At 51.0% G+C, this 13,812-nt stretch overlaps 7 protein-coding genes across 7 annotated transcripts; 3 read left to right on the top strand and 4 right to left on the bottom strand.

Moving 5' to 3' along the window:
• Nucleotides 1–572: 572 nt before the first annotated feature.
• Nucleotides 573–2,538, bottom strand: N7515_009091 (type-X family DNA polymerase; the record flags this gene model as incomplete). Its single annotated transcript, XM_056669835.1, has 3 exons — nt 573–977; nt 1,012–1,590; nt 1,612–2,538. 3 exons carry the CDS (start codon nt 2,536–2,538, stop codon nt 573–575), a joined length of 1,911 nt encoding a protein of 636 aa, XP_056517634.1.
• A 385-nt stretch (nt 2,539–2,923) lies between these two features.
• Nucleotides 2,924–4,038, bottom strand: N7515_009092 (uncharacterized protein; the record flags this gene model as incomplete). Its single annotated transcript, XM_056669836.1, has 3 exons — nt 2,924–3,414; nt 3,508–3,723; nt 3,987–4,038. 3 exons carry the CDS (start codon nt 4,036–4,038, stop codon nt 2,924–2,926), a joined length of 759 nt encoding a protein of 252 aa, XP_056517635.1.
• A 611-nt stretch (nt 4,039–4,649) lies between these two features.
• Nucleotides 4,650–5,638, bottom strand: N7515_009093 (uncharacterized protein; the record flags this gene model as incomplete). The annotated part of the gene is made up of 4 exons (XM_056669837.1): nt 4,650–4,692; nt 4,740–4,901; nt 4,963–5,034; nt 5,085–5,638. The coding sequence occupies 4 exons, from the start codon at nt 5,636–5,638 to the stop codon at nt 4,650–4,652; spliced, it is 831 nt and encodes a 276-aa protein (XP_056517636.1).
• Nucleotides 5,639–7,216: 1,578 nt separating this feature from the next.
• Nucleotides 7,217–9,058, top strand: nfr1 (putative AIF-like mitochondrial oxidoreductase (Nfrl); the record flags this gene model as incomplete). Its single annotated transcript, XM_056669838.1, has 2 exons — nt 7,217–7,734; nt 7,819–9,058. 2 exons carry the CDS (start codon nt 7,217–7,219, stop codon nt 9,056–9,058), a joined length of 1,758 nt encoding a protein of 585 aa, XP_056517637.1.
• A 139-nt stretch (nt 9,059–9,197) lies between these two features.
• N7515_009095 (DNA-directed RNA polymerase I subunit RPA43) lies at nt 9,198–10,337 on the bottom strand (the record flags this gene model as incomplete). Its single annotated transcript, XM_056669839.1, has 1 exon — nt 9,198–10,337. The coding sequence occupies one exon, from the start codon at nt 10,335–10,337 to the stop codon at nt 9,198–9,200; it is 1,140 nt and encodes a 379-aa protein (XP_056517638.1).
• A 287-nt stretch (nt 10,338–10,624) lies between these two features.
• Nucleotides 10,625–11,819, top strand: N7515_009096 (J domain-containing protein; the record flags this gene model as incomplete). The annotated part of the gene is made up of 3 exons (XM_056669840.1): nt 10,625–10,669; nt 10,731–11,255; nt 11,319–11,819. The coding sequence occupies 3 exons, from the start codon at nt 10,625–10,627 to the stop codon at nt 11,817–11,819; spliced, it is 1,071 nt and encodes a 356-aa protein (XP_056517639.1).
• Nucleotides 11,820–12,845: 1,026 nt separating this feature from the next.
• Nucleotides 12,846–13,741, top strand: N7515_009097 (uncharacterized protein; the record flags this gene model as incomplete). Its single annotated transcript, XM_056669841.1, has 2 exons — nt 12,846–13,243; nt 13,333–13,741. The coding sequence occupies 2 exons, from the start codon at nt 12,846–12,848 to the stop codon at nt 13,739–13,741; spliced, it is 807 nt and encodes a 268-aa protein (XP_056517640.1).
• Nucleotides 13,742–13,812: the final 71 nt, after the last annotated feature.

Below are 13,812 nucleotides of genomic sequence, written 5' to 3' on the forward strand. Positions count from 1 at the left end.
TCCATGGTTTACCTCAGCATGCTCAGACCAAGCATTATTATTATTGGCTGGGTCATGTGAGCATTACCCAGCGAATCATGTTTCGTCTGAGCATGCTGAGGTAAGAAGGAGATAGGCTTCCAAACCATCCTAAAATGGAAAGTTATACCGGAGTCGCCCTTAGTTGCGGCCGTTGTTGAGTATGAACGCAGGTTATGTGAAGCAAGGGATTATACCAGTAAGCGTAACATTTACTGTCATTCGAAGGAAAGGAGACCGAGATAGGTTTGTACGTGTGTATGTTGCCATTTAGCGCGTACAGAATACATGACAGATACAACCCAGTATCATCCCCACTGATTGTTTCGCTTGACAGACTCCATCAACTGCCCGTAGGCAGTGAGAGCTCCCATGCACGGCAAATGGCCGGAACTAAGGAAAGCTATTTTCCGAGCTGGACCGACTGAGATACGAGTGCTGTGCGCATTTGCCTTGCACCCACACGATCGTAAATTGTTGCCGGGGCTCGGTCGTCCAGTGTATACTTCGATGGCGAGACTCGAGGTCTGCTCAGCTTCTCTGCAAGTGCCCGGCTATCCCGAACACCGTTCTTCCGCTGGCCTCCAGCCTGCCCCCAGTCCATCCAGGACGATTTTCTCCCTCTCCTCCCAAGTCTCTCCACCATGTTCCAGATCAACCTGGTTCCCAGTGACACGATCTCGCACACCACTGGAATCAAACTTCCACGAGCGTGATTTCTTCGCATACCGCCGTAAATCTCGCTGGAAGGTCGTATCACCGGACCAGCCGAGTACAGCACAACCGACCGTGCGCCAGGGCGATATAATGATATCGACACGACGATGAATATTAGGATTCTTCTTCTTATCGTCTCCATCCATAGCTTTAGCATCGAAGTCCGGGTCCTGCCAGACGACCAATGCCTTATCCAAAGTATCAAAGCCCCTCGTCTCATCATGATGCAGAGGCAACGTATGCTGTTCCCCGATGCGAATTAGTCAAATGCAAGACAAGCGTATGAGTGATATAATGTTCCTCCTCAAGACTCGCCACAAGATCCACAACGAGATTGTAAGTAACGACATCATCACGATGAGTCACTACGATATCAACATCACCGCTCAGTCCTTTTCCGCGTCGGTATCCGCCAACAATAATGCACTCCATTCCTCCCTGATTCCGGACTCGAGCAGGATGATCGCGAATGACATTTGCAATCTTCTCACTTTCAGCTCGAGGGATACCCTCCTGAAACTCTTCGTAGTACTTCAGACCAATCTGCTGCACGCGCGACAGCGTATTCCACCCGTGCTCCACGATATCATCGAGGTCACGCCAACCACGCTGGTAAAAGTCGCGCGCGGTCTTCGCGCCAATACCCCAGATCTGGTAGAAGGAGTTCAGAACGCGCAGCATGGGATCCGTCTCCAACGCATCGGCAGCGGCAACGTTGCCATCGTCGTCGGTGTGGCTGCAGCCGCCGTGCTGCTGGAACTGTGCGAATAGGTCGGCGATTTTAACATCGCAACCCGGAAGAGTGAGGATCTCGCCTGGAAGTCGGAGGCGATGTGGGTAAGCCGCTATATCAGCCTATAGCGGCGATGGAGGTACTGTAGGCCCGTACGCCGATTTGATCGAGCGTGAGTTCTCGGATACGTCTGATTTTGACCAGTTGGCCGATGAAGTCTTCGTTCGCGGGGTGCAGGGGTGCAGAGCGCATGCATGCGTACTTGACTTGGTCGCGGACCCAGTCTGGTTGGGGTGGTGGGTTCTGCTCCTCTTGCTCGGAGGTCGTATGTCGATAGAGGGTGGGTCGAGGACGGTCAGGTTCTTTTGAGCGTCGTGAGCGGAAGTGATCTGATGAAGGAAGGGATGGTGCCGGTGAGCCGGCATCTTGCTTTGCACGCTGGAGGATTTGACTTGATTGGGACTCCAATTCCTTTCGTGTGGCCGGTGTTGTCTTGGTCGGGGTGGGATCTTTCGTCCACGGTAGACAACGTATGAGTCCTGACAGACCATTTCTCCGGATGCAATAGAAGCCAGTAGCCACTCGAGCTTCAGGACAGTGACCGAATTCTTATCCTGTTCTGCCTTTTGCACTTGGGCCAGGTGTCGCGGAGAGCTAAGTTGACTTGCAACCTTGTTCTTCTCGATCTGAGTCTCGGAATCGAGATCGATGATCTCGATTGGGATGTCCTTGGTCCCATCGTGTGCCCCTGTGCGCCTGCGCTTAACAGGAGGCTCCATATCACTAGCAGTACTTTTCGGAGTTGGGTCAGGAATAGTCTCTTCTGTCCAGATACCGCGAGAGCGCAGTTCCAGTGCCGCACGTTTGGGTCGCTCAATCTTGCCCAGGATCAGGCCAGCTTCGGCAATGTCATAGGTCACCTTCCCACCATGGTCGACCAGTCGGCCTTCTGTCTCGTCCAACTCTCCCAGGGAGAGATGCGTTGGCAGAATGAAGATAGGTGGCTGAGATGAGAAGATTGACACATGGTTCGTCCCTGTTCTTGGGGAGGAGCTCTTATTTAAGATCATGGTAGTTGGTATCTCCGGGGGAATGAATATCCAGTAGGTCTATAAGTGGGAGTCATGTTATATGCGAGAAAGGTCCTTTTCACTGTTGATACATTTTTTTTCACTATTGATACATTGAGACAAGCATTAATTCGACCAAGAGCAAGTGAAAAGGAAGACCCGCTTCCACTCAAGTAAGACAAAGTATCAACTAGACCAAGTATCATGCCGGCAAGGCTCTCATCCTGATTCCCCTGAAGTGGCTGGGAAAATATATGGGTTTCAATAAACCTAAAGGAGGGGATTGGAGGCTTATGGTGAGAAAGACCTAGGCCTCGGAGACGGCGCTCATAACCTGATAGAGTGGACAGACAACAGTTCCACAGTAGACATCCTCTCCGGGCTATCATGCATATCTGAACCAGTCAGCACGACGGGTCCGGTTATCAACGAATGCCTGCTCAGACGCTAGGCTGCTCAGATATGCGAAGCATTGCCGCAACGATGGCGGCTCATTCCCCGTACCAGAGCCATCAAACGTCGCCTTTACGTTTGGCGAATACTCTACGATCCACTCCCCATCTCTGAACACTTGTCTCAGAAATACCGTGCTCTCATAGGTTGACATGAAGCCATACATCACTCGAAGCTCGAACATGTATTTGATGACTTGGGCAAATAAGAACGCCTTGTGCTCGGCTGTCGGGTAGTGCTCGAATCTGTGCGCCCGCACCCAGGGAGTTTTCAGCTCCCCTACAGCCTTGAGCTGGTTAATGCTGGCCGGGTCGGTTGAAATCAGTGCCACGTCGGGGATACAGGTATATCCGGAATACGCATCAGCAATGTCGGCTGATTTGAAGTCCGCGAATCTCGCCTTGATGCCTTGCGCGTCCAACACTGATCCAGCGACCTAGCCGACAGATTGCTGGAATCGCCCTTGGACCCCATGCTCATCGCCAATGGCGACAAATTCCACATCGACCTCTCTACCCCGGAGGCTCCATCCTAGCAGTTTGGGCGACCAATCTTGACTCTTCTCAAATTGCTTCACTTCTTGGAAGAAGTTTGCCCAGTCGCGCAAAGGCCCGAGGAATGCCTTGTCGTGCACTGCGCTCGACGTGGTATGGTTGGAGGTAATGTGCAGCTGTGGCAAAGGTTTTCTCAGAATGGCACGGCCTGTTAGGGTTGACGGCATATTGGACTGATCTAATCAATCATTTGTTAGTACGAATCAGCCGGCGTACAACTGTTATAAGCCTTCAACACTACTAATCCCAATATCATACGCCTGGAATGTAGAGTCTAGAGCCTATAGGGCAGAGTATAACATACTGGAAGATATGTGATGAGAGGTGTTGTCTGTAGCAAGGTGGTGGACTTGTTGTTGTTGAAGTCGGGAGCTGGCTTTGGATGCTGATGCTAGACATTCAGAGGAGATTCAGAGCGCGGCAGGAAGCACCCATCAAGACCAAATAGGCAGGCACCGACTTCCTTCCATCGCTCAAACTTGACAGCGGCCATTGGTGAATAGACTCTGTCGAGCACATACTAGAATTGTTGCCCAAAGCAGTGGCAAAGCTATAGAGATCATGAATACTACAGCATTCAAGGTAATGTTCAATTGTATTAGACTCAATAGTACCCCGATTCTAGAGCACAGTAACGACATTGACGAAACGAGAGCCATGGTCCACCATTAGAGAAAGCCAACAGAAAAGTTCATATACATGGCACAATAACATCGATACTTGTTTACGCGCATCGCCTCGGAACAGGGATCCCGTCTTCATTCTATCGTTACACTATTCCCAGCAGGCGTTCTGTATAGGCTTAGCTTCGCATCTCTCCTTGGCCTCACTGATCCAAGGGATGGCATTTGACGTCTGTCCACCAAAGCGGCCTTTTACCGAAGAGTATTTCGGGTCTATAGCCGGCGCCATCTAGAAATCATTCAACATTGAAATTACTAGGAGTCTAAGAGAGAGAGAGAGAGAGAGAGCAGCCACGTGAGTCACAGTCACTAACCTGTTCCCATCAATAAACATGAGTTTGCTACACATGCAGACCTTACGGGAACATGGAGCTCAAGTAATTCATGCAGGGATCATTGGGGATCTGATTGAATCAGCGAGTCAGAGCCCGTTGAGCCGGTCAGGCGATTCTTCATAAGCCGAACTAGCAACAAGTATGTATCCCCATTCCTACGTTGTCATGAGACCTACCATCTCCAGCCCTTTTCATCGTGATAGGTATCAGTGGCACCAATGGTAAAGTAATGTTTATATGACGGGTTTGCCGAGACAAGGTCAAATTGCACAAAGAGGTAGTCATCCCATTTTGCGTAACCGTCGAGTGACGCGGCACGCCAGAACCCACTGATATGCCTGGAGACTATTAGCTCGGTGGATGTGGTGAGTGGAATAGGATTATATGATAGCGACATACATCTCTCCTGTTGTCCAGTCATAGATAATCTTCCGAATTTCACTGATCAATGGCGCATACTCAACAAGCTGCCTATATCGTGTTAGCTATAAACATATCAGGTAAGTTCTTTGAAGACATACTGGTAGGTGTGGCGAAATTGGGCCCGAATCTCATCGCGCTTCGCGAGAGGAGCTTGCCAGAAGGCTTCTTCAGTCAGGGGCTCCCCCGGGACTTGCTTCCACACAATGTACATGAGGCATCCTCTAGGCACGATCTCCATGGCATCTTGCTTAGTAAGACGATAGCCGAGTAATTCCGGAACAACAACGCAGCCTCGGTGCTTTAAGGCCTTCAAGGCGATCAGCTCTCTTGGTTCGTAGGGCTCAACGGCTTGTTGCTTGCGATATTCATAGTCATAAAACTGGGTGCCGTCGTATGGAATCTGCTTGTAGATTTTCACGATGCCAAGCTTCTTCCCCTCGTCATTGTCATCGGTCGATCGGCACCGGAATGTGCCAAGTACGTACGCTGGTAGCTTACCATTATTCGAGTCGTTTTCGTCCGTGGGGCATATTTCTTCATCGATTTTTTCGGTAATTTCCCACGTTTCTGACGCAGGGCCAGTAATTGGGTGGGGCCATAAGTCGACTGTGACCTGAGTGCCAAGGAGGCCGTGAAGGAACCCAGTCCTCATCGTGGGCGTGGATTGGGTAAGGGAGTTGATGGTGGGCCCGTGGGGAATACTGTAGGAAAGACTAGCGTGGAAAGGGGAATTGCTAGTTAGTTAAGGACACCCCAATGGGAATTGATACAGGCACCACACGTTTTTACTAGCGGCACCACACCGGATCACATAATCAATTTTACCCAAAATTGTTACCATACATTACCACACCACTCCATGACTTACTACTGTAGCAACATGGTGATGATTAGTGTTTCTTACCCAGAGTTCCCATTGATCAGAATCAATAGTTAAGCTTCTTTGCATATGGCAAAAGGGGCAATTTATGAGATCTCGTGCTAGGTCCCTCGCGTTTCGCCCAGTCCGGGCATTAATATGATCATTGATCATGGTGAAGTTTGAACGCCCCTTCCATCACAGGCTTTCACAGCCAACAGAGATATCCTTCCTGGGCTGCTATCAGCTTACAAGTCGGTGTCTTGGGCGACGTGCACTGCAATACCCGCGTCTACCTTGTCAACTGCCAAGCAGACTAGCATGGCGAGGGTTAAAGAAGAGGTTGTTTGATACAAGTGGGTGGTAGTTGACACTCATGACAGTTGTCAAGTCTTAGTCCAGATCCCCCGTTCATTCCGCCAGATCGGCGTTTAGCGAGAGATACGGGAGCTAAGAAGGTCGCACTTCGAGATAGAGTATGCTCCTGGATAGAAGCAAGCCACTGGTCTCTAGTTTCAAAGACCTCTTGTCCTCTTCCATAATGAAGTTCCATTGGTGGCTCTATCGTTCATGATCAGATGGAATCAGCGAAGAATCAAAAGAAAAGTTGGATGAAGAATCAGATGAAGAAGGACCTGATGAAGAATCAAACAACAAGCAGGAAGAGAAGTTTATGTAGTTAGTAGTAGATAGAATGTAGTTGCTACTGTACGCAGTAGTAAGTCATGCAGTTGCTCTGGTAATGTATGGTAACAATTGTGAGTAAAATTGATTATGTGATCCTGAATTACGTAAGGTGTGGTGCCGCTAGTAAAATGGTGTGGTGTCTGTATCAATTCCCGGATGTATCAATTCCCTTACCAAACATTATTATTGGCTGGGTCATGTGATCCCACATGACCCAGCCAATATCAACTCTCCATATCAGATTCAGGGTTGGTGACAAATACTGGTCTCTGATTGGTCAACCAAGCTCAGGCAGATGATGTCATGGGAATCTGTATACTTCAGGTTACTCCTCGAGATGAGAACCACCGCGTCTTCATGCTGACCTCTGGGCTTGGGCTTAATAAAAGAACAATTGACACTTAATATTAGGAACAGTTGCTCTGTTCTTGCTCATCTCTTCTCTCTTCAACCATGCTCCCTCGAAGTGCGTGGCCATACAGAGCTCTCATCCAACGAACTAGTCGGTGTAGCTTCGGTCATCCTGGTCCATCCCGCTGTGCTTATATCTCGTCATCGAGCCATATCCCCTCACCCCGCACATCCAACTTACTATCCACTACTTCTTCCCATCAATTGACGTCCAGCCCTATCCATCATTCCCCATTCCATTGTCTATCACAATCAACTCGGAATTTGTCTACAATGTCTCAACAAGAATATAAACTAAAGGATATTGCCTCCTTTGCATCCCTCAGCTCGGACAAGGTCGAAGCGGAAGTGGAGGGAATCGAGGAGGGCAAGGTTCTCCTCATCAAATTGGGTGACAAGGTCCACGCTATCAGTCCGCGATGCTCGCACTATGGTGCACCATTGAAGAACGGCGTCGTTACGGGGGATGGAAGAATTACCTGTCCCTGGCATGGAGGTGAGTTCTCATCGCACACTACCTATGCGGATGACTACCTAGGGTCATGGAACGAAAGATACAGGGCCAAGGACAAGAAACTGACTGCATATATCTATACAGCCTGTTTCAATGTAGCGACTGGAGACGTCGAAGATGCACCAGCTCCAAACGCCCTGAACAAATTCGAAGTCTTCGAAAAGAACGACGGCGTGTACATTCACGCTAGAGAAGAAGATGTCAAAGCTGGACAGCGGAATCCCGTGTTCAACTGCAAGGTATCAAAGCCTGATGAACATGTTGTTGTCATTGGAGGGTAAGTTTGCATACCTTTATCTTCCCTCTCCCCGGCTTCTATCTCGCATCTCTATGCTTAGGCACTGAACTAACAACATAACAGAGGAAGCGGAACTCTAGGTCTTATTCAGTCCCTCCGCGAGCAGAAATACCCCGGTGCCATTACGGTCATCTCGAAAGAACCCTACCTGATCATAGATCGGACCAAGCTATCCAAGGCTCTCATCTCAGACCCAACCAAGATCCAATGGCGGCCTCGTGAATGGTACGCCGAGGCAGCCATAGAGACAGTCACAGATGAAGTGACAGCCGTCGACTTCAACCAGAAGTCTGTCTCCACCAAATCTGGCAAGAGCCTCTCATATACCAAGCTCGTCCTAGCAACAGGCGGCGTCCCACGCTCCCTCCCACTACAAGGCTTCAAGGGGGACCTCGGCAATGTCTTCACCCTCCGCGGCATCAAAGACGTCGAAGCAATCCTCTCCGCTGTAGGCGAGACGAAGCGCAACGTCGTCATAATCGGCAGCTCCTTCATCGGTATGGAAGTCGGCGTTGCCCTTTCCAAAAACCACAACGTGACGATCGTCGGCATGGAATCCGCCCCAATGGAGCGCGTAATGGGCGCCCAGGTTGGCCGCATATTCAGGTCAAACCTTGAAAAAGCCGGTATCACTTTCCACCTCGATGCAAACGTAAGCCACGCGACAGCATCCCCCTCAGACACTAAAAATGTCGGTGCTGTGCACCTGAAAGACGGCACCGCCCTCCCAGCCGACGTAGTCATCCAAGGCGTCGGCGTCCGTCCAGGAACAGACTTCCTCCGCGACAACCCAGCCGTAACCCTTGAGAAGGACGGCTCGCTTCGCACGGATGCCCACTTCCTCGTCCCCGGTCTGCAGGACTCTGTCTTCGCCATCGGTGATATAGCCACGTACCCGTATTTCGGGCCTGGGTCTGATGCGGGCGGCACGCCTGTACGCATTGAACACTGGAACGTTGCGCAGAACGCTGGACGTGCTGCGGCGCGGGCTATCGTGCATGCCCAGCGGGGCCCGCTTTCCTCCCTGAAACCCAAGACTTTCATTCCGGTTTTCTGGTCGGCGCTGGGTTCTCAGCTGCGGTACTGTGGGAATCCGGTTCACGGATTCGATGATGTGATTCTGCGCGAGCAGGGGGAGGCGAAGTTTGTTGCGTTCTATACGGCTGGTGAGACTGTTGTGGCTGTTTCTACTATGGGGGTGGATCCGGTTATGTCTAAATCTGCGGAGTTGATGAGGGCTGGAAAGATGCCTGGGAAGAAGGAGGTTCTTGGTGGAGTGGATATCTTGTCTGTTCCGCTGTAGGTTTTACAATGGCAAGGATGTTAGATAGTTAATGATGAAATGTTCAATTGGCATATACACATTCGAAAGAAACAGCCCGGAACGCCCACTCAAGATGTAGTCAACAGTAATATATGCTCATGCAAATGGCAGAGCCAATTTATTCGTCCTTGCTCTTCTTCGACTTGGAAGATTTGGACTTTTTCTCTTTCTTTTCAGACTTTTCCTTCTTCTCTTTCTTCTCCTTTTTCTCCTTCTTCGGACTCGGCTCCAAATGCACATCCACAGACGAGAGTTCCTGAACCGCCGACGCAGCAGGAACATCCATCACCGGAATGGTCCCAGAGACCTTCTTAGGTGACGAAAAGAACGAAGGCGGCAACGACTGACCCTTCCGCTCAGCCTCCAGAAGTCTCTCCTCCTCCTCCACAGAAAGCATAGTCCCCTCAATACTAAGGAACCCACGATCCCGCTCCGAACCAGGAATAACATCCACATCAACAACACGGAAGCGCACAGAGCCCTTCACCCGATGACCAGAAACAGACTGGAAGTATCCCGAGTGAGCATTCTCCTCCTCCTCTTCCTCAATGGATCCATCCTCCGCAAGCGCAGTAGGCTGGAACCCTTCCTTCTCGGCATCGAAATCTGCCAAATCCTTATCAGACCCTGAGTCGTCATCGGTAGCAGCGGATGTCTCAGCGTCCTCGCCAGGCGGCACCCACTTCCAATTCGACGGCAGACGCTTGCGCTCGATTCCCACAGAGAACAAATTGAATACCACCGCGCCGAGGAATCCCTCTGATTGCACATTCACCCAGCCATCCAGTGGCTGTCCGCGCTTCGGCCGGAAGACCAGGAACGTGGCAGTCAGGTAGACGTAGAGAACGCCGTACTCGTCGGCCGTAGTAGCGAGTGTCAGCGGCTGCGGGTTGAGGTTGTTGTCTGAAGCTGAGCGTGAAGATGGGACGGGCGGCTTGCTGGAAATCGAGGCATTGGAGTAGGCCAGGATGACGCCCTTCAGCGGGGGGAAGTAGGTCAGAAGCAGTGGCGAGAGATGCTCGGCCAGCAGCGAGGCCAGTGCGTGCGTTGGTGAGATGGAGATGGGTGATAACGGCAGGTAGAGGGTTGCTGTTGTGAGGGTGAAGGGGGATTCTGGGTTGAGGTCTGTAGGGCTTGTTGTAGACTGCTTGCGCTTTTTGGTTGGTGATTCGATGTCTTTGTTCTTTGATTTGCGTTTCCGTTCTGCGTCGGCGGTGCGGAGGGGGAGATTATCGATTTCCATTGCGTCAAGTGCCATCTTGGACGGCAATTTGGGCGCTCCACGGAGCTTGTGGGAGTCGTGGAGGGATTGGATGTGCTTTTCTTTTTTGCTTGCGCGGCAAGAACTTTTTTTTTTTCATTTTGACTTTTGATATGACGGGTTGGGAAGGCGGTGGGGTTGGGCGGTGACGAGTGGGCGCCAATTGGGGTCCCCCGGACTATTTAGTATCACTATCTGGGGTGTGTTACTTGGTATCTTCTTGTGGATTTCCATCATCGATATGGTGTAGTTGGATTAGCTCAAGTGAAATACATTACGAAAACATGTCTTCACTTTTACCCTTCTTTGGGTGGGCTGTCCTTCCAAATGTAAGTGGATCTCCCGTGCGGCTATGTGATGCGTGGCATCGGTGCTGATACAAATGAACAGTATGCCACATCGTTTCTGCAAAGCATTTATTATGGCATAACCATCCGCGCAGGCGAGCCTCGACCGTTACCTCAGACACCCCGATACGAGCGCCATCGCCGCCGCATCTTCATCTTCGTGATCACCAGCTACCTCCTCTACACGCTCTATGAGACCTTCTACCAAGTACAGCTGGCGGGCGACTATTACCAAGCGCTTGGAGTCTCGCCCTTCGCCGATGATCGCATAATCAAGTCGCGATTCCGTCGGCTGGCTGCTCAGTACCACCCTGATAAAGTCGGGCTAGACAGCGGGTCTGATGCTTACTTCTTGTACCTTCGACGGGCTCAGGAGACCTTGACGGACCCGGTTAAGCGGTTCGCTTATGATCGGTTTGGGACTGATTTGCATGGATGGGGCGAGCAGAAGACTATGCGCGACTTTTTGATGAGCTCGGTGACCAAGTCGATCTTACCGCAGTATATCGGCGGGTTTGTCACCATGGTGGTGCTGAATTGGCTGTGGTGGGCAAATTGGGGACGCTACGTGAGTGTCTTACCCAGGAATGAAATCACTGTCGAATCGCCTAAGCTGACTGTTTCCCTATAGTGGCGCTTCTTCACGTTCGGCGCAATGCTGACACTCGAGCTGGGCTTGATTACCCACCCCCAGGCCGTGTTTATGCCTACTGCTTACCTCCCCGCTGCGCTACAAGCCTGGCTCCCTCAGAACTCCTACTATCTGCTGCCATTCCAGATCCTGACGTTGGCACGCCGCGCTTCGATCATGCTGCACATTTTCATCTCACAGGCAGCACCACCCGCCGCCAAAGCTTCCGGCAATGGGAACGGCGATAAGATCCCTCCCCAGACCATGGAGCGTCTCAATCAGATGGTCCACATAACGCGCGCGACGGATAAAGAGGCGACACGGTTGCTACAGCTGAGTCTGGCGCCTTTCCGCGGTGACCGCGAGAGCGTATCAACGCTACGCCGAGGGATGAAAGAAGGATTGATCCTCGGCGCGGTGCGGAGCAGTCCTGGGGTGCAACTGGCTGTGACACAGGTGCTCGAACGACGCAAGGCTGAAAGTGACAATAAGCGTGATTGAGAGTGCTAGCGAAGTAAATGTCACAATTTTCAAACAATACACAGTAGATGTATTTATTGTGGAATTGTTGTTATCCATGGATCTCTTTTCGCCGTTGATGTAATTGATTAATATTAGTCTCGCGTATGGGGAGAGTTGGTCGATCCCTTGGCAGTAGTTCGCGTAATTTGGCCGTTCTTTTGGTTCACTGGCGAGCTCCAATTCCGGTGGCGAGTGGGCTTCGACTCGTGATACCCTCAGCAGATCCGTTGAGAACGGGTCTGTTGGATCTCAGGAGACTCAGAGGGTAATCTGTTTGTAAGCGAAAACGCTAAAAAAAGAAAAAGAAAAAGGCTCTCGAGAGACATCATGCGGTCAGTGAGCGTAGTGAGCCATTATTTTCGGGACACAGCGGGTATGGAATGAGATCCATCAATGGTTAGGGTTGGGCGTATTGGTTAGATTCGTCAGAATGTCGAGATTTTCTGCCTAAACGTGAATAATCACAATGAAAAACACCTGGCCATTGAGTATATACTGTAGTAGTTGAATGGTATATTTATAGATAGATCAGATCAATAAATGACAAGAAAGGATCGAGAGAGAAACGAGGATATATGGATGTTTACTAGGTATGGTATGGTCACAGTGTCTTACCACACCACCCTCTTATCCACCTCGTACCTCATCCGAAGGCAGGAAAGTTGGTAATGACAATACAGGCCGAAAGTTCCCAGACCTTCGCAACATCCCCTGGTTGCTTCATTCTGGAGGGTTTTTTTTCTCTTAATGATGAGGGCCCACGATCCCTTTTTTACTTCGCCCCCTTCTTTCTTTTTCCCTCCCTCTTCCCCTCCCCGTCCACCTCTCTCCTTCCCCCCCCCCCATCTTCTGCTTATCAGACTATGCTTTCACGACTACACAACAAACTGCTATAGAGACGGGCGGTAGAGACACCACGTCACGGTTGTGAATTGCCTACATCCAGGATTCCCCTCCTTGAAACCCTCACAAATTTCAACCTTTTCTTCATCTCCTCCATCCATCATGCCTGCCGGTACGCCAAATGGTCGCTCCCGCGCTGGAGGAGCTAAGACTTCACCCAACTCCTTGAAGATAGTCCTGAAACTATCTTCAAGCGCCCTTCGCCAATTCGCCGATAGCCCCAAGTCCAAGTCCAGTCAAATTAATACCCCGGACAGTAAGGGCGACGACCACTCCTCTCCAGCTTCATCCACCGAACTCCCTCCTGTCCGCCCATCCTCTGCCGACAACAACTCCGATGCCGACGCCATATCAACACCCGCCACAGGGGCGACTTCAGCAGACACATCGAATCGGAAGGGCGTTCCGGGTCCCAAGCCAGGCAACAAAAGATCAAAAGATCAAATCGACTCTACCGCAAAGTCGCGCGGACGACCTGGCCCTAAGAAGAAACCCAAACTGTAGGTGGAAAATTGACATCACCTTCCAACACAACTCCACAATGCCAGACAGGAAGAAAAACAGTGACTAACCTTTCATCTCGTCTTAGTGAGGACGGAGAAGCCGCGAAAAACACAGCAGCCACCCGCCTGGGACCGAAAGCCAATACCGGAGCTATCAACGCCGGTTTGCGTGCGCTAGATCGCTCGGGAGCTGCGTGTCGCAGGTGGCAGCGCAAACCTCTCCAGCTGCGCAGCTTTACGGGCGTAACATGGCAACTACCTTCCTGGCGCACACCTGGTATCGCCAAGTCAGACAGTTCGGGCGAGATCCAGGCTGCTGCGCTGGCAAGCGGCGACAGCGACACAAAGGCTGCGCTTCATGTCCCCGGCACCGATACGGCCAATGGTAGCAGTGCTGTACCAAGTGAGAAAAGCAATTCCGGGGATGGCGATGTTACCCCTGCTCCGTCTCATCTAGTCGAGCCCTCGTCGCCGGCTATCGCTATGGCGGCTTAAGTATGACTGATGAGTTTGGATGTTTTTAATGCTGTACTTATACATCTTGCGGTTCTTTCCCTTTGCGTTTG

Source organism: Penicillium bovifimosum (genome assembly GCF_028826915.1).
Source record: "Penicillium bovifimosum strain IBT 22155 chromosome Unknown utg000007l_segment0_segment0, whole genome shotgun sequence".
In the NCBI taxonomy this organism is placed as follows: domain Eukaryota; kingdom Fungi; phylum Ascomycota; class Eurotiomycetes; order Eurotiales; family Aspergillaceae; genus Penicillium; species Penicillium bovifimosum.